We start from the raw sequence: 25,930 nt of genomic DNA, 5'->3' as shown, positions 1-25,930 counted from the left end.
AAAGGTGAGCAATGATGTGGAATTACCTTGTTTTGTAGATTGCTAAAGATGTTGTGGAGCTGTCTCGTAAGAAGGAGGCCGTTGTACTCCAAAAGCTGTGATGAAAATATTCACAATGACAATTATGAACACGAGGCCTGTGGTGATATTGTTGAGAACGTCCAGCTTGGCTTGTTTGTTACGGTCATTCAGATCATACTTGACTGAAAAGAAGAACAAGAATTGTGTTGGGCAATTGCAATTGAAAGCTCTACATTCATAATATCAAGGCAAAAATGCCAAGCCATCAATTATCATTGACATTCATTATGGATATCATGAATCAGGCATCTAATTTTCAAATTGAGTTTCCATTTTTTGCATTCAAATCTGAGCGTTTTTAGTCTCCCTGAAATGTTTTATCATACTACAAAGGAATGGCAGATGGAGTTTAACTTAGGTAAATGCCAGGTGTTGCATATTGGTAAGACAAACGAAGGCAGGACATATAGTAATTGCTAGAGTGGTGGAGAGTGATGTTGAACAAAGAGATTTAGGGGTGTAGGTGCATAATTCCTTGAAAGTAGAGTCACAGCTAGATAGGGTGGTGAAGAAGGCATTTGGCATACTTGCCTTCATTGGTCAGTGCATTGAGTACAGGAGTTAGGAGATCATCTTGTACAGGACATTGGTGAGGCCACTTTCAGAATACTGCATTCAATTCTAGTTGATGTTGTATAGGAAGTACATTGTTAAAGTTGAGGGGGTGCAGAAAAAATTTACAATGATCTTGTTGGGACTGGAGGATTCGAACAAGAGGGAGAGGCTGAATAGGCTGGGACATTTTTCCTTGGAATGTCAGAGGCCGAGGAGTGACCTTGTAGTGGTTTATAAAATCATGTGGGGTCTGAAAAGGGTGAATAGCCAAGGTCTTTTTCCACAATGTAGGAGGGTACAAAACTAGAGAACATAGGTTTAAGGTGAGAGTGGAAAATTTAAAAAGGACCTAAGGAGTAATTTTTCATACAGACAGTAGTGCTTGTATGAAATATGCTGCCAGAGGAAATGGTGGATGTAGGTACAACTGCAATATTTAAAAGGTATCTGGATGGGTATATGAATAGGAAGGGTTTAGAGGGATATGGGCCAAATGCTGGCAAATGGGACGACATTAGATTGGGATGTCCAGTTGGCATGGACAAGTTGGACTGAAGGGTCTGTTTTCGTGCTGTATGACTCTATCATGCTGACTGGATTACAGTGTTTACAAAGGCTGCTCACTGATATGAAGCTATTAGGTGTTTCCCACATTTATTTTGAGATAATTTTGTCATATAAGCAACAATGAATATGGTGTGATAATAAATACAAATCCTTCAAATATTCATCTGACTTATCACCAATCCAGGGAGAGCTTCTCATCAGACCATCCTGTTCTGGGTCACATTAATACCGTTCAGGATGAAAGCTCAATGAAATGAAAGTCTGCCACATTGCTTTGTTTTCCTAAATTATCACATCTCACAAATTGTCAAATGATGGTATTATGATCAGATTTCACAGCAGTCATGTTTATACACTTCACATTATTTTATCCTTTGCCTAATGTCCCATCTCACCCAATAAATTCACCATAAAGGAGCCAATAATAATAAAGATCAAATTATTATTGGAAACACTCAACACTGGATCAACTAAACACCATTCAAGAGTATGAATGCCAAGCAGTAAACTGATTTTTACTCAAAGACTGCCCTATTCTTGGTAAGGAATTAACTGATGGTAATGAATATGTATTAATTAAAATATAGCTCCCAATCATAGCTCCCAAATAGTTTTAACAGCATGATATTTTTCATTTTGAGGCCACAGCTCCCTGGAAAGTATTTTGTCCTCTCTGCAGTTGTATCGTGTTTTTAGGTCTAAAAGGTTGTTGGACTAATTTCACAATGTGAAGTGGGTTTTATATTTCAATTCGATCATTCAAGTTGCATTCAATCTCTGGTCACTGTTAAAGTTCGAGCTAAATTGAGTAACCTTCCCCCAAATCCCAGGTTTGTGGAGGGTTGCAACTTACACTGCATTGCCCTTGCCCCATAAAATTATATCCACTCAGTGGCTCCCAAAACCACAGCAGAGATCAGGAATAAAGCAATGCCTTGTGTTGGTTCCTGATCCTAATCTCTGAAACTGTGGTATTTTATTTACTTCATTAATAAAAAATTACTGTTGCTTCAAAGCAGACTGAGCACAACACTACAGCCTTATAGACATAGCATCAGCACCCAGTTCCCCTAACCAGATGGAAATAATACCGACATTATGGTAAATGGGTGCATGAAAACATATTTTCCCATGTTTTGCTTTTAATACATCAAGTACTTGGATAAAGTACAGGCTGTGATTGTACTGGTGGTGGAGTTCATGCATTTGCAACTGTATTTATAATGACTGCACTTTGCTTTCAGATTATTCAGAATAGAGTAACTCAGTCTTTCATATTGACTGAATTCACAATACAGTTTCTGGCATTTCCAAGCAGCCACCAATTTATTCTTATTATTTTCATTAACTTTATCATGCAACCATCATCAATAAAATTATTTAGTTCCTATTCAAGTGAATTGAGATTTCTCTGGGTGGCCGAGTGAGTAATGGCCATAAACTCTGCAGACCGGAAGACCAATTCTGAGCTGATCTCCACCACGATACAGCTACTGGATTCAGTACTCAGGGATTCAAAAGGAAAATAACTCAGACAGGATTCTGTTTCCAATTCCTATTTAGTTTTCTATCATGGGATGTGGACATTTGTTGCCCCTCTCTAACTGCCCTTGAATTAAGTGACACCATTTCAGATAACTGCAAAATGTCAACGACATTGCTGTGGGTCTGGAGTCACATATGACAGCAGATTCCCTTCCTAGAATCTATAAACTAGATAGATTTTTTTACAACAATCAACAACAGTTGCTATGGAGAGATTTGAATGCACAACCTCCTTCTCTCCACTCCAGGCATTTGCCTGGGCCTCTGGATTACCAATCCAGTGACATTACCTCCACACTGCTATCTCCCTGTTGGTATTGGGAGCGCTATTGAGTGAACAGGCAAAGTCCAGTAGTGACCTCTCCATGGTCAAACATCATACCAGGACTCTGTGCCCAGTTAGCCTAGGGCCTGAACAGCTAGGTCTAAAGCAGCCAAAACTGACAGGACTTAGTAGAGTAATTAAGTAAGAATTGAGAGTTTTATTGTGAAAGATCAGGGTTTTACAGAATATTTGGCCATATAGTCCCTTTGTGGCTTTCATATATTTGCAAGCTGACTCTGACCTATTTGTTTGTTTCACAAATACAGCACCAGAGTAAAACAAGTTTACATAGAAACCAGTCAAAGTGCAGGACAACATCTCACTGAGATGAACAGGCATCCTTGCACTTTTTGTATCTTTGTGCTCTTCCCTGAGGAATTTATAATGGCAATGGAAGGATCCAAAAACTGACAGGTTGTAGCGTGAATGTGACTTGGCTCTTCTACGGTCATGAAAATCTTTTAGACTAGCTTTTGGAATGGTTAGTCCTGTATGACCAAAGATTTCATTAACTTGCCTAAGCCATGCATTGGGAATGGACAGAGGTGGTGGGGGAAAGCAAGCATGAACTTTTCTCTTATTGTTCACGCGGTATTTAGAGCCAGAGCTGTAGGCTTCACTCAGAAGAACTGTTGGAAATAGGATTTCAATCCTGTACCTTCTGAGTCTGAGGCAGGATCGCTATCATTGAGTTAAGTAACTTGAGAGAAGAAAATTTGAGAAGGGTTGAAAGTTTGAATGCTTTAGAATTTCACAGCATAGCTTCAAAAGAAGCTAATTTATACTAAATTGTAACCAAGTAAATATTTGATTGGAAGTTCTTGGTAAATATGCTGTTTCTTTTATTTTACAAATATGTTTAAAATATATTTCACACATTTCTGTAATTTCTCTTGTACCATTATTCTATACCGCAAATCAATATGCTAAAAATATACATGGATTACTAATAACAGACAACTGATCTGTTCATTCACATTGACAATGTAAAAATGTAATAATCTTACCATAATTCAATATTTAACTTACCAATGAATATCAATAAGATACCCACTATTAACTGAAATAGAAGTGAGAGGCTAATGAGAATGATAAGTGGTACATAGTAGTTGAAGTTAGGCCCTTGATCGACCACTGCTTTGAGCTGGGATGCATTGGCCATCAGCAAGGCAATATCCAGCATGCTTTCTGCTGCACTCTTCTTGTTGGCATAGTGATTGAAGTTGATGGATTGTCTTCGCCTCCTGGTCGGATTCTGTTGTGAGAAAAATATGTTGAGATCAAAATTAGGTCTATGGCGGCACAGAGAAAACTTCACCTTTCATGTTGTTTGATTATAACTCCCAAAAGGTCTGATTGTTTCTTAACTATGATGCAGCTTTTCTCTGCAGAATATTATCCAAAAAAAAATACAGTCTATGATTCAGATTTGTGCAATGGACACCCAAGGGTCATTACTTCTGAAGTTCTAAATCATTTTCTAAAGCAATTTTTATTAGTCTGAAATGACAAACTGTACGTGCCAGTAAGACAGTAACAGCGACAACTTGTATTTCTGTTGCAACTTCAAAAAGGTAAATATCCAAAAGAGTTTTGCACGACCATTATCAAAAGGAATTCAAAACTTGTTATACAACCACCACATTTTAGAAGATTTACAATTCCAATCTAAAAATAAATCCTGATATCATATTTGACATCAAACTTTTCCATCATATTTTCATATTTATAATGGAAACTGTCTATGCACATTTGTCACATCATTTTTTATAGATATTTTTATTAGAAATTTAACATTTTTACAAGTTTACAAAAATAAACAAAACTCTCAAGTACAAACATTGATATACAATTAAATCTTAAATATATAGTAACCAAAATTTAACAAAAGAAAAATACCGAGAAAAAAAACAAAACTCAACTAACTACTAATCTAACCTACAACTAACCAGAGTGTATATTTAAGTCTCTTACATTATTCAAATAAGAGAAAGAGAAAAAAAACAAAAAAAAACCAATGGATAACATAGAAATTGGGTAGTGAGATACATGCTCGGAACGTGTTAATATCAAATATAACAAAACCCGTATTTGTGCGGGATTCCTCTCCCAAGGGGCCCCGGACCAGCCAGGTTCGTAATCTCAATTATATAAAAGCCCTTGTTAGGATAGCCAAAATATCTGTATTCAAGAAGGGCTGCCATATTTTATAAAATAATTCGGTCTTTCAGTGCACCATATTTGTAAGGAAGTCAAGGGGAATACATTCCATAATTAATCTGTGCCAATTTGAAAGTCCAGGGGGGCCCTCAGCCACCCAGTTTACCAAAATATTTTTCCTTGCACAGAAAGAATAGAAAATAGTCTCTTCCCGTGCATATCCAGGGAGGGCAAGTTCGAAAAGCCCAAAAGGAAAGATACAGGGTTCACTTTAATTTCTGTTCCTAAAATTTCTGTCAGGGTACTTGCTACTTTAGTCCAGTATCTATGGATCTTATGACGGGTCCATCGACAATGTACAAGAGTGCCCACCTCTATTTTACATTTGGGACACATTGGAGATGCTCTTGCCTTAAATTTTGCAAATCGATCCGGTGCTATATGGGCCCTATGAAGTATCTTCAGCTGGATAGCCTGAGTTCTGTTACAGACAGTGATTCTTCTGGCGTTTTCCCAAATGTCATTCCACGTTTCTGTAGAGATTTCTAGTCCCAAATCCTGATCCCATGTTTTAAGCAGATTGTCCATATCTCCCGATACTTCATCATGTAGTAAATGATAAATAGTACTGATGGAAGATGCCCCCATTGGTTGTAGTACTTTACATTCTCTATCTGATTTATAAAGACTATCTAATAACGTAGTCTTCTTCTGTATATAATCTCGAATTTGGAAGTATCGATAGAGATCTCAATTAGGTGATCCGAATTTCTGACGCAGCTGTTCAAAAGACATCAGGACCCCATCTTTAAATAGGTCCCCTAGACATGAGATACCCCTGGATCTCCAGAGTTTAAAAGTGGCATCTGTAAACCCCGGTTGGAATCCCCATGCTCCCACTATCGGCGCATAGGGGGATGTTTTATGTGAGTTGCCCTCATTTTGCCGCATTATATTCCAAGCTTTAATTGTGTTTAGTATTATAGAGTCTTTACAGTGATCCGTAATGATTTTCCTCTTGTCTGAAAATAAGAGGTTAATAAGTGGGCATTTTACTTGAGAAGCCTCGACGCCCAGCCAGATTGATTGCGGATCAGACAAGACCCAATCAGCTATGTAACTTAATAGGGAACTTAACTGATATTTCCTAAAAGGGGAAGTCCAATCCTCCCCTTGCCTGTGGCAGCTGTAGCTTCTTCAGCTTAATGAGGGGCCATCTATGATTCCAGATAAAGGAACCCAACCAACCATACAATTTATGTAGTGCCAGCCTCGGCAGCATCACCGGAAGCATTCTCATAGGGTATAGGAGACGGGGCAGGACATCCATTTTAACTAGTGCTATTCTACCCAGCCAGGAAATTGGAAGGTCTCTGCATCACTGGAGGTCCTGCCTTATCCTTTCCAGTAAAATGCACAAAGTTAGCCTTGTATAAATGACCAAATACTGGGGTAATAAAAATGCTTAAATATAAGAAACCCTCCGGGGACCAATGAAAGGGAAAATGGGATCCGTCCACTAAGTGGGGTATCATAGCAAGGCCACCCATTGGCATAGCCTCCGATTTTGAGAAATTAATTTTATAGCCTGAGAATGCGCTAAATGTATTAATAACTTGGATTAAGCGAGGTACGGACATCAGAGGATTACTGAGGAATAGAAGAACATCATCTACATACAGGGTAATTTTATGTTTACCTGTACCAATCCTCAGGGCAGTTATATTAGGATCAGCCCGTATAGCTTCTGCTAGTGGTTCAATTATTAGTGTAAATAACAATGGCGAGAGAGGACATCCCTGACGGCAGTCCCTACCAACACTGAAGCTATCCGAGCCTAATCCATTGGTAACCACAACTGCTTTGGGATCACTATACAATGTTGAGACCCATTTGGTAAACACCTTTCCAACGCCAAACCTTTCCAATGTGTAAAACAAATATGACCATTCAACCCTATCGAATGCCTTTTCCGCGTCTAATGAAACTACTACTCCTGGTATCTTTCCCTGATGAGAGGCTTGAATCATATTCAAAATCCTTCTAATATTATTGGATGATCTACGGCCCTTAATTAATCCCATCTGATCCTCCTTTATGATATGTGGCAATACCCTTTCTAGTCTCAATGCTAACGTTTTAGAGAGGATTTTAAAATCTACATTTAGCAAGGATATTCGTCTGTATGACACACAATCTTCTGGATCCTTTCCTTTTTTAAGGATAAGAGAGATATTTGCCTCTTTCAGCGAAGGCGGGAGACAGTCCTGGCTATATGCATAGTTATACATGTCCATAAGTGGACCAGCCAATATTTCTGTAAATTCTTTAAAGAATTCAGCTTGAAAACCATCTGGGTCAGGTGCCTTACCGCTCTGAAGTTGCCTGATTGAGTCAAGTATTTCTTGGACTATATGGGGAGCATTTAAGACCAATACCTGTTCCGGAGTTAGGCCCGGAAAGGTCAAGTTTTTTAAAAATGAGTGCATCCTCCTAGTTCTGTCTTCACAATCCTCGATTTATATAACTCAGAATAAAATTCTCTAAAGATTGCATTAATCTTTTTATGATCATGAGTCAAAATACCCGTACTTTCCTTGATGGACATGATAGTTTGAGGGGCCTTTTTTATCTTTGCAAGAAATGTTAAGTATCTACCCGGTTTGTCGCCAAATTCATATAACCTTTGTTTTGCAAATAATATTTCTCTCTTAGCCATTTGGGTAAGCGTAGTGTTTAGAGCTGTCCTAAGAGCCGTAATCCTTTGCAATTTGATAATAGAAGGTCTATCAGCGAATGCTGTTTCAGCTGCTTTTAAGTGAGCTTCGAGTAGATGCTGTTGTTCTCCCTTTGATTTTTTTCTGGGTCGCTGAGTAGGAGATTATCAAACCTCGCGTGTAAGCTTTGATGGTCTCCCACATCATTGATGGGTTGCTAGCCATACATAAATTAGTTTCTAAAAAAAGTTTTTAATTCTTGAAAGAAGTACTTTACAAATTTACTATCTTTCATTAGGAAAGGGTCCGTACACCAATGCCAAGGGGATGTCCCATTGTTCCTCGCCTTGATTTCCATATATACAGCAGCATGGTCGGAAATTACTATACTACCTATTTTACAGGATGATATGGAATTTTTAAAAATCGAGGGGGCAAAGAACATATCAATTCTGGTATGGCATTTATGTGGATTGGAGTAAAAAGAAAAATCTCTGCCCTGTGGATGAAGACATCTCCATACATCTACTAATCCTAATTCTTTGTTCAGATCCACCAAGTGGCTAGATCTGGGAGATACTCCTATCTATTTCCTATCCATAATACAATTAAAGTCTCCCCCTATAAGTGTATGACGGGCACCAATTTTGAGAAGGCTTCCGTTATAAATTTAAAGGGGTGTGCCAGGGGGCAGTACAAATTTAAAATCCCATATTCCTCTCCATTTATAAGGGCTTTAATCAGAATATATCGTCCAGATTCATCTTTTATCTGATTTAGGATTTTGAAAGGGAAATTCTTCTAAATAAGAATAACAACTCCCCTATTTTTTGAGCTAAAAGAAGAAAAAAAGGCCTGATCAAATCCATCCTGTCGTAATTTCAAGTGTTCCTTATCCAACAGGTGTGTCTCCTGTAGGAGAGCTATATCGACTCTTTCTTTCTTGAGATTTGATAATATTTTCTTCCTTTTGACTGGTGAATTACTCCCCTTGACATTCCAGGTGCACCACTTAACCGACTGATCAACCATAATCATCCGGGCAAATCCGAGACCCCTAGGGAGAGGAAACCCTATCCAGAACATCCCGAGCATAGAGAATATAAAATTCACAAAAATAAAGGCTCTCTAATACACTCACAACAGGATAACAAAAAACTATTTCTAAATAATAAAAAAAAATAAAACGTATTTAAATGGAAATTTTCCCCCTTGTTCCCAGGAGGTGTCACTTCCTTTCCAAAGGTCCATCGTATCCTCTCCCAACCAATGCCCCACCCTTGACCCAGGCGCTCCTCAATAGGATGAGGAGAATTCAGATATTCTACAAAGCTAGAGTTAACAGTGAGCACCCTACCCCCCAAACCCCCCCCCCCCCCACCCACACCAACACCTGGATATATTTGGTAATGTTAATACCATGTATAAACATATATAACTATAAAATTACAACCTCAACAAATAATAATTAAATATAATAATACAAAATAAAAAGGGAAAACAACCCTGCTCCTACAGACAGAGGTACAATAGAATAAGGTAACCACCTCCCCCCACCAACATTAACTAAACCCCTCGGCTTATATATATATATATATATATATATATACACACACATACATACATATACATACACACATGCATACATAGAATAATAAAAAAAAACCCAAGGGGGGGGAGAAAATCGTTAAATAGAGAACAAATAAATAAATCCTTCTCCCTACCCCCAAGATAATATTAAACAGTAAGGTAAGAAGAAAGAAAAAGTGGGGGGGATATAAACCGGAGTGGGGAGAAGGCAAACCAACATCCATTATCTCTTGCAGTTTATCTAAGAGAGTCCAAAAATTCCTTAGCTTTTTCCAGCGATCCGAAGTTATACACAGATCCTTCATGGTTAAAGCGTAGCGTTGCTGGGTAGCGTAAGGAGTACTGAATATTTAAGTCCCTTAAACACTTCTTCGCCTCATCGAATGCCTTCCTCTTTCAGACCAGAGCTGGGGAAAAGTCCTGGGATAACATGATCTTGGATCCTTTATAGATCATGGCTTGGGAATCTTTTCCAAGATTTCTAGAGACTTCTAGGAGTATCTGCCTCTCCTTATAACTCTGCAGCTGGAACAGGACCGGGCGGGGACGCTGGTTCGAGCCGGGCCCGCGTATTGCGACCCGGTAGGCCCATTCCACCCTTACCTGGCCTGATCCAGCCTCCAGATTTAAAAGCTGTGGCAGCCACTGCTCAAGAAACACTGTAAGCTGGCCTTCCTCTTCCCGTTCGGGAAGGCCAAGCAAACGAATATTTTTTCAACGACCGCGATTATCGAGGTCATCAATATGATTCTCTAAGTTCTCGCTGTTCGAGAGTCCGGACCTGATCCACGGCTGATTGCGCTGTAGTTTCAGAGGTCGCGGCCTTTAGCTCCACCCCTCTGACTCGGCACTCGATTTCTTTAATGTCTCAGTCGTGCTTTTGCAGCGTGGCCAAGAGTGAGTCCCATCGGCTTCGGGATTCTTCAATTAAAGCGTCGATCTTCGCAACCAGTTTAGAGGTGATTTCCACAAGGCTCGTTAAGTCCCTCGGGGCGGCTGTGGACGCCTCTGCTGCAGCTGGAGAGGGTGGGGGAGGGGTTCCTGCTTGCTGAGAACTGCGGACTCCCTTCCCTTTAGTCATTTTTACTAAAGATTAGATTGTTTAAATTTAATAATAAGCAACTAATTAAATTAAACAGCTATTTTAAATGATTTGGTGAGTGTGGTGGGGGTGGGTGGCCCACTTTGCCCAAGTCTTGGGAGGAGCACTATAGACTCAGACTTGCTGGGTCGCCGCCATCTTGGATCCCCATTTGTCACATCATAATTATGCCATCCCATCAGTTCTAGTTCAGTGGCACTTCAATTTTGCATCTCTCCTCTGCATGTACTACTGAGAACTCTGGTAATTTGTGCACAAAACCAATAGTACTGCTCTAGTTCCCAAACTGCTGACAAATACTACAATATAAAATCAAAACATATGCAAAAGTAATCACAGTGTAGGACTTTAAAATGGAGATTGAATTCTATCTGCTTTTACTGGTGCAATTATTCTCCACATTTTATTACAGTTTCATCAGTAGAGTACAGTTGGTCTTTGCTATCCCTGAGCAAGCTCACAAGAGAGCATTTGTTAAGATATTTTATGATTTACAATAGAATTACTTAATCCCTCATTTTTTAGATGTCTAGGATTTATATCTTTTGAACTAAAGAGTTTTTCAATTTATTTACATTTTCTAATTAAATTCCATGTCACACACATGCTTACAATTTTTCATAATTTTTCAATTAATGGAAAAAGATAATTTTAATTAATGTTATAATAGAGTAAATTTTAAGCATGATGACTGAAATCCTTTTAATCCATTATCATGGAAATATTTGATACTCTCAGGTATGAAAGGAAATCAACCTGAAGTGCTAACTTGGTTTCTCTTTTCACAGATGCTGCCTGACCTATTAATATATCTGGAACTTTCTATATATTATCAAGGACTTTTCCTTGATTTTAATATACTTAACCGTGAGTTATTGGTGACTAGACGAATAACCCCTCTTAAATTGTGTTTGTTCAGCACAGCATATTAAACTAAATATGGTAATATTTCTATTACAAAAACAGCAAATCAAATGCATCTAACATTTGTTATGAAAAAATACAATGATCGCTCCAACCATCTTACTGAGGGCCAAATCATCTCCTTACATGCATAAGGTCGAAATCTTTGGCAGTACAACAAATTGTTGACAAAATATTTTGTTATCTTTTGAGTACTGAACTGAAGTATTAGTTTGTCTTGGTCTGAGATCAGAAAACATTGAGAATCTTTGAGAATACATTATGTCATAATTAGAGAAGATGAAGGGCTTGTCATATGGGGAGCGGTTCAGGACTCTGGGTCTGTACTCGGTGAAGTTTAGAAGGCTAAATGGGGATCTGATTGAAACTTACAGAATACTGACAAGCCTGGAAAGAGTGGACATGGAGAATATACTTCCAGTGGGAGGAGAAATTAGGAACCAAGGGCAAGCTTCACAGTGAGAGAATGACTATTCAGAACGGAGATGAAGAGGAATTTCTTCAGCTAGAAGGTGGTCAATCTGTGGATTTCGTTGGCAGAGATGGCTGTGGAGGCAAACCATTGACTGTATTTAAGAGAGATAGATAGAGTCTTGATTGTTAAAGAGATCAAGGACTACAGGGAGAAGACAGGAGAATTGAAGATGGCAGAACAGCACAGTAGATAGTGTTTGGACACTTTAGCCAGGCTGGCTACATCCTTTTCTCTGTATCCTTTTTCTTTTGCTTTCATTTTCTTAATTTTCTGACGTTGTGGGGAAGTCGGAGCAGCATAGTGGGTGTTGGCTGTGGGATGGAGGGGCCTGGAGTGAGACTACTGGCTGTGGTCGACCCAGAGCGTGGACTCTGAGTTTCAGTGGGTCTTCAGCTAGTACAAGAGCTGGGATCATTGGCTGCAGTAGGCTTGAAGTATGAACTCGGAATTTCGATGGGTCTTCAGCTATGGGACCAGAGCCTCCAAGCCCTCCGTTTTTTCCTCTCCAGATGTCCCCAACAGTACCCTTCCACTGACACTCTCATTTGTTTGGCCGAACTGGTCCTCACCCTTAACAATTTCTCCTTTGAATCCTCCCACTTCCTCCAGACCAAAGGGGTAGCCATGGGCACATATATGGACCCCAGCTTTGCCTGTCTCTTTGTTGGCTACATAGAACAGTTGATCTTCCGTAATTACACCGGCACCACTCCCCACCTCTTCCTCCATTACATTGATGACTGCATTGGCGCCACCACGTGCTCTCGGGAGGAGGTTGAGCAATTCATCAACTTCACCAACACATTCCACCCTCACCTTAAATTTACCTGGACCATCTCCAACACCTCCCTCCCCTTCCTAGACCTCTCCAACTCCATTAATGACGACCGACTTGACACTGACATTTTTACAAACCCACCGACTCCCACAGCTACCTGGATTACACCTCTTCCCACCCTACCTCTTGCAAAAATGCCATCCCGTATTCCCAATTCCTCCGCCTCCGCCGTATCTGCTCCCAGGAGAACCAGTTCCACCACAGACCACACCAGATGGCCTCCTTCTTTAGAGACTGCAATTTCCCTTCCCACATGGTTAAAGATGCCCTCCAACGCATCTCGTCCACATCCTGCACCTCCCCCCTCAGACCCCACCCCTCCAACCGTAACAAGAACAGAACGCCCCTGGTGCTCACCTTCCACCCTACCAACCTTCGCATAAACCAAATCATCTGCCGACATTTCCGCCATCTCCAAAAAGATCCCACCACCAGCGATATATTTCCCTCCCCATCCCTTTCCACCTTCCGCAAAGACCGTTCCCTCCGTGATTACCTGGTCAGGTCCACGCGCCCCTACAACCCACCCTCCCATCCTGGCACCTTCCCCTGCCACCGCAGGAACTGTAAAACCTGAGCCCACACCTCCTCCCTCACCTCTATCCAAGGCCCTAAAGGAGCCTTCCATATCCATCAAAATTTTACCTGCATATCCACTAATATCATTTATTGTATTTGCTGCTCCTGATGCGGTCTCCTCTACATTGGGGAGACTGGGCGCCTCCTAGCAGAGCGCTTTAGGGAACATCTCCGGGACACCCGCACCAATCAACCACACCGCCCCATGGCCCAATATTTCAACTCCCCCTCCCACTCTGCCGAGGACATGGAGGTCCTGGGCCTCCTTCACCGCCACTCCCTCACCACCAGACGCCTGGAGAAATAAAAGTAAGATTTTTACATCCATATTTTCCAATGTGTTTACAAGTTAACATAAACAATTTTCAAAAGCAATGCTATTGGTCCAAATTGCCAAAGTATGCCTGTCAGCAAGTACTAACAACATCAACTTGCAGTTCAACATAATAAAACATCCAAAATGCTTTACAGGATGTTATCAAGCAAAGTGAACCACATAAGGGATATTAGAACAGATAACCAATAACTTGGTCAAACAGATAAGTTTTAAGAAGTAACTTATAGAAGGAAATGGAAGTCCAGTAGGATAATTCAACCAGATCCCTCATAAATCCAAAGTCAGTTAGAGTAAATCAGGGCAGAATTATTTTGTTTCCTGTGTGTGGATGTGATTATGCGCATTAATGACTTAGAATTTAACGTTATACTGCATATAATTAGTGAGGTACAGATTGTCCTGAAAAATTCTTGAACTAAGGGTTGCTCCCTGGATTCTGTCACTAGCGGCTAAGGAGAAATGTGTATTGAAAAGCTTATTAACTGTGTTCCGCAGTACTTTGGTTATATCTACTTACAACTTCTGCTCTGATCTTATTATACTATCGGAGCTTGTTTGACTATCTCTACCATTCTGCACTTCTATGATATCATTCTTTTGGCAGAGTTACAAGAGAACGGCTGACTTTTTATTCAGCAGTGAGGTCAGTTATACATATTGAAAATACAGTCAGCGAACAGTAAATAGTCAGTTTATTGCTGTATATGAGATATATTTGTGGTAATTGGCATAAAAGAATACCAGCAACATAATGATTGCAATAAAGTGTGTGGAAGCTTTAATGCATGAATTAAAATGTAAACTGTGAGGAAAATTACAAGTTTTGGTGAAAATTGTTTCTATTCCTCCATCATTTATTTTCTGATGCTTTGTATGCCATACAAAGGATAGAATGACACGTTCCAAAGTGGGTTGCTGGAGTGTCAATAAGATTCTCAATAAAACTTTTAATGAAATTTCCCCTCGGGGGAAATGTCCGTTATTTGTCATAGTTTCACTCAACTTTAAATTATGATTTGTCACAGAAGTAAAAATATATCACCAAATGCTAACTGAAATTTTGTCTCAAGGTATATCAAGGTAGACAGGTATTACTGAATTTACACTGCAGTTCCTTACATTAAACTTTGTGGGATAGAAAATTTTGGGACTGTTCTATTCTACCTTGTATGAAGGCATATTCATCTGAATTAAGAACATACACAATCTTTTTTTCATTTAACTCCACCCTCCACTTTGGAAGAGACAGTCAATGCACTGAACGTAACCATGCAGTGTATATATCGCAATGAGCCAAACAAGAAATTCCACTAAGACCAATGCCTATCTTGTCCCAAACTGTCCTTGGTGGTGAGGGCGAGCTACTATCTTGATGTTGGGCAGTTAAACCCACATTGCTATGCCAAATGGAATTCTAGGATTTTGACCGAGCAATAATGAAAGGAATATAGTTCCAAGTCAGGATGGTGTGTGACTGACTGAGAACTTTCAGGTGGTGCTTACCAAATCCTCAGTTACATGTGTCCAAAGCAGTAAGTTCAATACAAGTAACAATTTGGGTGCACAGAATTCACTGTCAGCACAGTAAACCTTTCAGAACCTTAAAAAATGCATTTTTTTCTTTCAAATAATACATGAAATTCATTTAAAATAATTAAAACCATAAGACACAACAATAAAGCAGGGTAGCTTTTTTTCCTGGGAACTGAAAACTTTGTGTTGCTGTTTCCAGAGCCGTATATATTTTGGATTGTCCTTAACTTGAGTGAGCGTTTAAATAAATGATTAAAAACAAACCATTCTGACTGTCAATAATGGGCAGAATTTTCCATATTGTTTTAAAGTGTGGAAGTGAGTGTGTTCAAGTGGTGACGAACAAACAACACCAATGGCAAGATAATACACCTGATAACTCTCCAGTCATCTTATTGACAGCTGACAGAGTGAGATATTGACTTAGTTTGTTCACTGCAAAAGCTCTTCAAAAGGATGCTTACTTTGAAGAAGTTCTCTGCCGCCCTCAGGTGTGCACACAGTGAGTCCCTTTCTCACTGCCACAACGCTGTGACCTCCTCAGCCTCCCAGCTCTTTGTCCGTACGATGTCGCAAACTCGCTACTTCAGCCACATGGCTTTACCAACCAGGTCGTACCCTCTGCCTGACTTCACCTATGCCAACTTCATCATCCTGCCCCGCCATCCCCTTTATCTGCAGCTTCCCCTTCACCCACCCCTTACTGGTCACTGAGGTTATCTCATCCAGCCACAAGGGTTACACTTGAAATGTGACTTTGCCATCTCTTGCTCCTGCCTGGCTTGCTGTGTTCTTCCAGGCTCCTGCCTGTCTACTCTCTCAGTTATCACTAGCCTCAACACTGGTGATGTGGGTCGCCAGAACTACTGGTCAATCAGAGGCCAGCAGACTCTGGGCCCTAAAGTCCAGTTGAGGCTGACTCGTCTGGAGTCCAATAGTGAGGCAGATCTTATTTCAAGCGAAAAATATATATGCAAATAATTCTACTGTAAAAGTAAATCAAGGATTTGGACAACTTAGTATGATGTACTTATTTCCAGGCCATTTTCTATACTCATAAATTTGTAAAAAATTGGTTTTACAAATGAAAGCCAGGTTATTGGAAGGAAACTAGAGTCCAAAATCCAGTTTGAACTGATTTCCATCCCATCTATTATTGGAATGAGTTTTCACGTCTTGGTCAGAGGAAGTTGGGACCATGTTATATCGCGGACTGTTAATTTGGGCTAGACCGTGCCACTTTCCTGTTTGGAAAAGGAAAAAGTTCCAAAGTGTAGGGCTGATGGCATAAAAATTGACAGGACAAATAAGTGAAAGCGAAGACATAGAAATAAAGTCTTGTAACTAACCATGACCTCCCTAATACAGGTCATTCTGCTATAATGCATGTTTCATTAATGCAAATTCGCTGTAACACGATTGACAAATTATGGACACTGTTTCTATATCATGAACATTTAAAGTGCGTATTGGTTATAATGAAATTCTGGTCCCGATAATTTAAATGTTGCTACTATTACATGATTTTCTTATAAAACTGGGTTGCACAAGAACAGAACTATCGCGTTATAGCAGAACCGACTGCATATAAAATTTGCGCAATGTAGATTGCCTGACTGAATTTTGATGAGCCTGCAAACTGTTATGGGTGACAGTTTATTTCGTAGAAATGAATAGGAAAAATGATTTGAATTTGTGTTGAAGCCATGGAAAGACTGACACAAGTGGGAACTCCCTACTGGTCACTGAGGTTATCTCATCCGGCCACAAGACAAACAAAGAAGGTCATTCAAGTTGTTTATCAAAATTTAACTTCAGGAATATGTCCAGTATGACCACAAATAGAAACTATTATTCCAGTGAAATAACAACCAATGTATTGCACAATGACATAGCAGCCTGTTTAGTGGCAAATCTAATGGAGATATGTTAATTGGAATCATTTCCTTCCTGGACATGTCAGGAAAGGGAAACAATGGGTTGAGCTGGCTCTGAATAGAAACTCACCCCCCAGCAATTAAATGCTGGCTGATAAGGGCCACTATGGACTTTCTTGATATGTCATTAGTTAAGTCCTCAAGTCAATTAACGGTGGCTTATGGGACTCTACTTGCCACATACCTGCCTTCCCAGTAGTTTTTCAACTAATGAAGGGCAATGAAAGAAACTGATGAGGGAGCAAGTCTTCCACCTGACCTTGTCTTCAACTCCCCATAACACTATTTCTTGCACTCCCTCTGAATAGTCCAAGGCAAGAGGGTAAAAATGACTTATCTTGTCCCTTTCCAGGATCCGTTGAGAAGTAGGCCTCAATTGGTGGCCTTTAGGAACCAGAGTCTACTGGCCTCTGAATGACCAGAAGTTCTGGTCACTCTGTTCACCAGGATTGAGTGATAGCATGAGACACTTACTCTTACTCATTTGTCAGTTGTCTATGAGATGACTGTGGGTTATCAGGTGAGTAACATTGTCAGTGGGTTGGTATGTTAGTCTCCACTGAACACACTCACTTCCACACTTTAAACAACATGGGAAACTCCTGCGACTCTTATTGACAGTCAGAATTAATTTTTTTTTTAAATCATGTTTTTAAATGCTGGTTCAAGTTAAAGCCAATTCAAAATATCTACAACTCTGAAAGCAGCGACACTTCTCAGTTCCCAGAAAATAACTGTTCAACTTTACTGTTGTCTCTTCTAGTTTTTATAAGGGCCTTCTTCAGGAATGAGGAGATTGTGCCAAGCAAGCTAAGATAAAAGGTAGGGAGGAGGGCCTTGGGGGAGGGGTGTTGGAAATGTGATAGGTGGAAGGAGGTTAAGGTAAGGATGATAGGCCGCAGTGGGGGTGGGGGCGGAGAGGTCAGGAAGAAGATTGCAAGTTAGGAAGGTGGTGCTGAGTTCAAGGGTTGGAACTGAGACAAGGTGGGGGGGGAGGGGAAATGAGGAAACTGGAGAAATCTGAGTTCATCCCTTGTGGTTGGAGGGTTCCTAGGCTCATGCCCGAAACGTCGATTCTCCTGCTCTTTGGATGCTGCCTGACCTGCTGCGCTTTTCCAGCAACACATTTTCATGCTGGACATATCAAACCCCACATCTCATGAACAATTTAATAGAAAACATGAATTCCTATTTTCTTGTAACTTTCTGCAATTTGTTAAGGTATTTTTGATAGAAGTTTTTACTCTTTATATAAAAGGGATAAGGACATTCAAGAATGAGTCAAGCTAAATCAGTTTAAATTGAAAAACTAATTCTCGAGTCCAGAGTTTTCATCAATATAACATACTATTAAAGTGCTCTATATGACAAGCACTCTAGCTAACATATATTAGACATTCACTTTTCTTTCTTGGATTTGGGTGGAGTGTCACTGGATTCAAGGCATTGGTTCTCTCCACAGGTGCTGCCAGACCTGCTGGGACTTTCCAGCAATTTCTGTTTTTGTTTCTGATTCCCAGCATCTGCACTTCTTTCGGTTTTTTTAAAAAAAGACTGCATCATTTAACAAAAGGTAAAAATGTGTTCAGTAAAGCTCAAAGTAATTAGATACAATGAGTCCTAACTCCAAACTGAGAGCAACATTCCTTTCTGCACTTTTTGGCAGTTTAATTTTCCAAAACAGTTATGAAATGAGTTTACATATTAGTGATATATTAAAGCAGTTGGCGTCCACATTAGATTAAATGCCCTACAGTGTAGAAACAGGCTCTTTGGCCCAACAAGTCCACACAGACCCTCTGAAGAGTACCCACCCAGTCCCATTTCCCTTTGACCAATGCACCTAACACTAGGGGCAATTTTAGCCAGGCCAATTTACCTAACCTGCACATCTTTGGACTGTGGGTGAAAACCAGAGCACTCAGAAGAAACCCACACAGATACAGGGAGAATATGCAAACTCCACACAGACAGTCACCCAAGGCTGGAGTTGAACCTAGGACCCTGATGCTGTGAGGCTGCAGTGCTAATCACTGAGCCACCGTACCACCCACATTAGTCATAAACTGGTTCAGAAAACCTACAATCATCTCACATATAACTCAGAGTAAACAGAGAGAGAAGGCCTTCATCTTATTTATCTTGACTAAGTTCAAAATCACATTTTCAGATATTAAACTGTAGTGTACAAATCCACCTGGTCACCTGTCCATTCTGAATTGAATATTTGGGCCAATTCTGCTGTTTCCCAGTTTAAGGGATGAAGAAATACAGACAATATGTGGCCAAGAAAAGTGTGAGGGGATACACTTCCTTTCCCTCCTCCCTCAATGGGTTGTGTTTCTGTTCCAGGTTAAATTTTTGTCCAAGCTTTCTTTCTTTGTCTTTCTGAATGAAAGAAACTGCATGAGTTTAAATAACTTCAGCCCTCAGTGGACATAAGCCTGGGTGGTCCATTTGATATTTTCACTGGATCCATAAAATGAAAAAAAGTTCTATTCCATAGTACTCAAATCCCTCATCTCTCATCTTAAAACAACTGATGACAATTCTAGAATATAGTCACTCTTGTGTATCCATCTGTTCTGTTATAATGGAAGCTATGCACTCAGGACTTTTGCTGTGAAATTTATATCTTTTTGATTTATGCATTCACTTTCTTAAGAATTCTGAACGTTCAGACTCTCTTCAGCAAGTATCTTGTGGTTTCTGTCAGCAACAGGCCCAAAAGAAATTAGGTCACTTCAAATTCTAACGCTACCATGAATATTTTATTCAAGTTACCTCCTGTTACCTTCTACTATGTTTCTGTTATATTCAGAGACTTGTAATTTAAATAAAGCAAATATTAACAACGGTCGAAACATTATGTGGAAGGTTCTCTTCATTTGACTGCCAAAGATGGAAACAATCCCAGGCTTCAGTGTGGTCAAATTGTTTATAAGCAAGTTACATAGGCCCCTTGAAGGGCAAAGAATATTATGCTCATTCTGTAGCTACTTATTCCAGTACAGACAAAAGTTAATAAAAGCTGTAAGCAGAGGAACACTTTATTTATTGGTATAAAATAACACCTCCCCAAAATATAAAATAAAATCTGAGACATATACAAAGAGAGAGTAAACAAGTTTGAGGCATTGAAAAGTTGTTTTAAAGCAGTGTTTGCCTCAGAATGAAATGTTATCATAGACAAATGTCGTAAAGCTTTAGAAGAGAGAGACAAGTAGTGAGAAACAGCAGAAAGATTACAGCAGAAAGATTACAGATGAAAGATGAGCAGGCAGAATTTCACCAAGACAAAGATCCACTATTTTTCCATGAATAACGCTCTGGGAGATCAACTGTTTGAATAAAATATAACAGTAAGAGTCATGTTTTATAGGCAGCAGAACCTCATTCAATAGCACACTGTGATGAGTAGTCACATTTAGGAAACTTTACACTGGCTGTAGTTGGAAGCTCAATATGACTTGGGTGAAATTGTACTGAAATAGCCACAAACATGTAACAGATCTTACAATACAACATCTATCCCAGCAACCCTTCATTCTCAGCTATTGGTTAAACCCCTGTGCACATTTCAAAACAAAAGAAATAAAGCAAATAACTCTGGCCCTTTTCTGTGAATAATACTGAGCTGAAGCTGTAGCAGCTCTTTTGATATATATGACTTAACTGAAGCATTTCTTTATATTTTAAAAAGAGTCTTGCCAAATTTCTGCTGTGATTTCAGGGTAATTTTGGCAGAAAATAAACTTTTAAGTTAATTCATTTATATGACTTTAGATTGTACTGAATCCAGAAACAAGGTTTTCTGGACACCATGGAACAGGGTTACAGAATTTTATTGCTTAGATCGCTAAACATTGAGGGCTATCAGAGGGCTTTTCCCAAAATATCATGATTTGAGGGTGGAGGCGTCTGTCTGTCTCTCTTTGAAAATCCACCCACAACCTCCCATTACACAACCTTTTTTTTATAGTTCTGATGGGAACAGAAACAGTAAGCTACTCAACTTCACTTATGAACATACAAACAAAAGAGAATATTTGGCTGCTCAAACCTAGTTCACCATTTGATAAGGTAGAGGCTGATCTGATTGTGACCTGAACTCCACATTCCTGCTGATCTCCAATAAACTTTGTGACCCCCTTAATCAAGAATGTATCCACTGTGATGTAAACTGTGTGATAAACATCAGCAATCACTCACTGACAAATATGATTTTCCATCTAGGTTCTGAGGATCCTTGTCTGGCAGATGAGCACTCGGTCCTAGAGTCACATCTCTGACCACATATTTGGAAGTTGTTTCTGGGAGGTGGAATTGTTCCTTAGCCCTGAGCTCTTTGGCATTCCTTTCTTTGGTTCCTTTTCCATACTTGTGTCCCTTCATATGGGAGCTTCCTCCAAGTCAGTTTATTCTGAATTAGGGTCTCCCACTGTGTTGACGTCTATGTTGCATTTCTTGAGGGAGGCCTTCAGGGAAGCTTTGAAATGTTTCCTTTATCCTCCTCTCATTCAAGTGCCTTCCTTGAGCTGGTGAAGATTTGCTTTAGCAGTAGGAACTCTGATAACCTAGCACGTGCCTGGCACAGGGGAGGTGGTGTCAGGTGATCAAGGTTGAGATGCTGGTACCATTGGCTGCTTCAAGGATGGTAATGTTAATACACCTCCCAGCTGATGTGGTGAATCTGTCTCATGTGGAGGTACTTCTCTAGGTATTGAGGGGGCATCTATACATAGTCCAAGGTTCAGAGCCATGCAGAAGAGTTAGAAGGATGGCTGCCTTATTCACAAGGATCTTAGAAACAACACAGATGTCATGGACATTGTAGACTTTCATCCTTAAGAATCCTAAGGCAATTTGTAGATTGGATGTGATGTTGAATCTCTACATCAATGTCAGCCTGAATAGCTGATATATGTACACAGGTAGCTTCCTATGTAAGGGAAATGTTCCAAGTTTGGATGCATTTCTTCCCTGATGCCAATGGAGGGATGGACTGGAATTTGACCTTAAATGAGTTGGTAAAGAACTTGAGTCATCTTGAGGTTGAGGCTGAAACCAATTCTTTGGTATGCTTCTGTGAAGGCATTAAATGAGGCTATGATATATATTTAACATCATTTATTGTAAATTTGGAGTTCTGGTTTTAGAGTTAGTAATCTGTGGGTCTTCTATGTGTCTGTAGTTAGAAATTAACTTGTAATTATTTCTGTAGCCAATGTGATTTACTTGTAAACAGTTTTAACACCCAGCTTTAGAGTCAATACATTTTTGTGTATCTTTTTGTTTATCTTAGATTGCTTTGCAAACCAGCAAGGTAACTAATGAAGCAAGGCTTGTTGGCAATTTTGGTAACTTTTTTTTGAGCTTAAGGGAAAACCTCATAGTTTAGAGTGGAAGACTTTTGGTTTTAGATTTACTGAGTTTTGTGCAGTCCTGTGGAGTTTTTGGAATAGGATGGCTACATAAACCTGTGCTCCTGAGAAGGGAAGGATATATAGTGAACCCGGTTACTTTAGAGTGGACAGTTAGTACTGATCTCTAGACAGCAGTGTTAGTATAAAACCCAGAAGAGGTTACTTAAAGCTGAGTAGATTTAAGCTCAGGTGTATAATAACTCCAGGAAGAAGCCACCTGCAATTCTAGTCTAAACGTGGAAGTCACAGCTGTTGCAAACATCCCTACTTTTACAGTTCATTGCCCTTGCAATAAGCAATAACATTTCAAAGTTTATGAGAAGTTTTATAGCTCGAGTGCTCGTTGTTGTGGTTCTGTTCGCCGAGCTGGGAATTTGTGTTGCAGACATTTCGTCCCCTGTCTAGGTGACATCCTCAGTGCTTGGGAGCCTCCTGTGAAGTGCTTCTGTGTTGTTTCCTCTGGCATTTATAGTGGTTTGTCTCTGCCGCTTCCGGTTGTCAGTTCCAGCTGTCCACTGCAGTGGCTGGTATATTGGGTCCAGGTCGATGTGTTTGTTAATTGAATCTGTGGATGAGTGCCACGCCTCTAGGAATTCCCTGGCTGTGCTCTGTTTGACTTGTCCTATAATAGTAGTGTTGTCCCAGTCAAACTCATGTTGCTTGTCATCTGCGTGTGTGGCTACTAAAGATAGCTGGTCGTGTCATTTTGTGGCTAGTTGGTGTTCATACATACGGATCGTTAGCTGTCTTCCTGTTTGTCCTATGTAGTGTTTTGCGCAGTCCTTGCACGGGACATTGTACACTACGTTGGTTTTGCTCATGGTGGGTATCAGGTCCTTTGTCCTGGTGAGTTGTTGCTGAGAGTGTCTGTTGGTTTGTGTGCTGTTATGAGTCCGAGTGATCGTAGTAGTCTGGCTGTCAGTTCAGAAATGTTCTTGATGTATGGTAACGTGGCTAGTCCTTTGGGTTGTGGCATGTCCTCATTCCATTGTCTTTCCCTTAGGCATCTGTTGATGAAATTGCAGGGGTATCCGTTTTTGGCGAATACCTTGTAGAGGTGTTCTTCCTTTTTTGCAGTTCAGGTGTGCTGCAGTGTGTTGTGGCCCTTTTGAACAGTGTCTTGATGCAACTTCTTTTGTGTGTGTTGGGGTGTTGCTTTCGTAGTTCAGGACTTGATCTGTGTGTGTGGCTTTCCTGTGTACCTTTGTGGTGAATTCTCCGGGGATGTCACCTAGATAGGGGACAAAATGTCTGCAACACAAATTCCCAGCTCGGCGAACAGAACCACAACAGCAATAATATTTGATTTGTCTTCTTAAATAACTTGCTGCATCTGCATGCTTACTTTTTATGATTCACATATTGGACACCCAGATTAATCTGTATGTCAGAGATTCATAATTTTGCTCCATTTAAATAACATACTTCCAGACAATCTCATCACTATTTTCTGGAAATAACCCCATCAAGTCACAATATACTCACCCAAAGTGGGCAAACATATGTTAACAACAGTCAAATGCAGGAAATATAACCTCTTGCAACATTTTCTGCAAGTTGCAATTTTCAAAAGCTAAGCATAAGGGGTGTCCATTCAGTTATTGGTGCTTAGGAATTGGTGGTTGAGACCTCAGGGCCATAAAGTCTGTGAAATGCAGATCCCATTAGGGACAAAGGAAAAATGTATATGGCCTATATGCCAGCCTAGCTAAGGACTGGCATAGCAAATCTTTTCATTCAGTCTTCTTAGCACATGGAATTGATGCCTGGCTAGAAATATGCTCAACAGTGAGGGACGCAACATCTCCAGTGTGGGCAGAACACTTACCCCCCCTCTAAGAACTACACTCTAAACAAGGTGAAGTATTTCCCTCCTACAAATTGCAGTGTGACCATTCTAAAATGTATAAGATATGATGTTCTGGAACTAGATCTTTAATTTTAGGATAAATTAAGGAGTTCATGTAATTTGAAATCTGCTTGACAGTAATTCTGGTTGGTTTGATTGGTGCAGAACAATGAAATACTCAGATTGTTTTACTAGAAAGAAAGTGTAAAGTAATTATATTAGGAAGCAATGACAGCTCAGTTCACAACTTCATCTTTCAAAGTGTCAGAGATATGCTGAAGGTATTGGATTGTAGACAGTTGTGCTTTATTTTGTCTACCTACTTCAAAGATGATAGAGTTGGAGTCAAGAATAGATAGTCAGTATGTCTATGTGGAAGCAAGGTTAATGTCCTTCACATTACTATGGGGGAAGATTCCAGAGAAAACTATTTTGAGATTATGTGACAACCTTTCTTACAAGTCAATGAATCTCTCAAGTGGACAACAATTCTGTGTGGTAAAAACAATGACTGCAGATGCTGAAAACCAAATATTGGATTAGTGGTGCTGGAAGAGCACAGCAGTTCAGGCAGCATCCAACGAGCAGCGAAATCGATGTTTCGGGCAAAAGCCCTTCATCAGGAGAACATGTTTTACTTACAATTTTCCTAGCTGGATTCAGGGGGAAGACAGACTCTATTCAAAGTGATGCATTCTGTAGCCATCTAAGAATTCTGAGATTAATCTGGCACATCTGTAAGGAGCTCACTGAAACTGAGGAGAGCTCTGCAAATACCCACCAAAAGTTACTACACAGAGAAAGTAGGGGATTCAGGAACTTATTGTTGGAAGAAACTGTGGAGTGTTTGCCAATTCCATGGGGAGTCCAACATGTGTTAAGTATACAAGGGAAACATTCTTTTTTGTCATTTACATTGCCAAAAAAAAAGAAAATAGCATCTGGTTAAAGCACATGTAGTAATTTGTCAAGTACAAGTTTCAGAATTCTAAATCTTCTTGTCATCCTTTTCAAATATTTATTGGAATATATCTTTAAACATAAGAAACCTCTATAGAAATTGTAAGAGATCTTTTTGGATGTTCCTGTTTTATCACTATACAAATTCCATTAATGCAGAAATAAGAGAACAGAAGTCTGTCTAACTGTATAAAAACTTTATAATGAGTTGGAATGAACCACTGCCATGATCAGTGAATTCAGTCACTGAGAAACATGATCATTGTTTTCTACAAAGCAAAGCTGACAAGGAAGTAATTTTCAACTTCAAAATGTGTCAGTCAGTCAGACAGAATGGTTATTTCTGATGATACTTGGTTTTATCTCTTTATAAGCCTTGTTATTGCAACTGATGTTCTATTTTAAACGTTTATCCCCGTGGAGATGCTAA

General features: G+C 39.8%; 1 protein-coding gene across 1 annotated transcript in view; it reads right to left on the bottom strand.

The window, feature by feature from the left end:
* The window catches only part of ninj1 (ninjurin 1), a 56,830-nt gene that overhangs the window by 11,804 nt on the left and 19,096 nt on the right, over positions 1-25,930 (bottom strand). Inside the window, exons 2-3 of the mRNA XM_072582269.1 lie at positions 4,103-4,328; positions 27-203 (exon numbers count right to left, since the gene is read on the bottom strand). Coding sequence (XP_072438370.1) covers positions 43-203; positions 4,103-4,328 — 387 coding nt within the window. The 3' untranslated portion in view covers positions 27-42. The remainder of the gene's footprint in view (positions 1-26; positions 204-4,102; positions 4,329-25,930) is intronic.

The sequence above is a fragment of the Chiloscyllium punctatum genome, chromosome 12 (genome assembly GCF_047496795.1).
Source record: "Chiloscyllium punctatum isolate Juve2018m chromosome 12, sChiPun1.3, whole genome shotgun sequence".
In the NCBI taxonomy this organism is placed as follows: Eukaryota; Metazoa; Chordata; class Chondrichthyes; order Orectolobiformes; family Hemiscylliidae; genus Chiloscyllium; species Chiloscyllium punctatum.
This window is presented reverse-complemented; position numbering and strand designations above follow the sequence as displayed.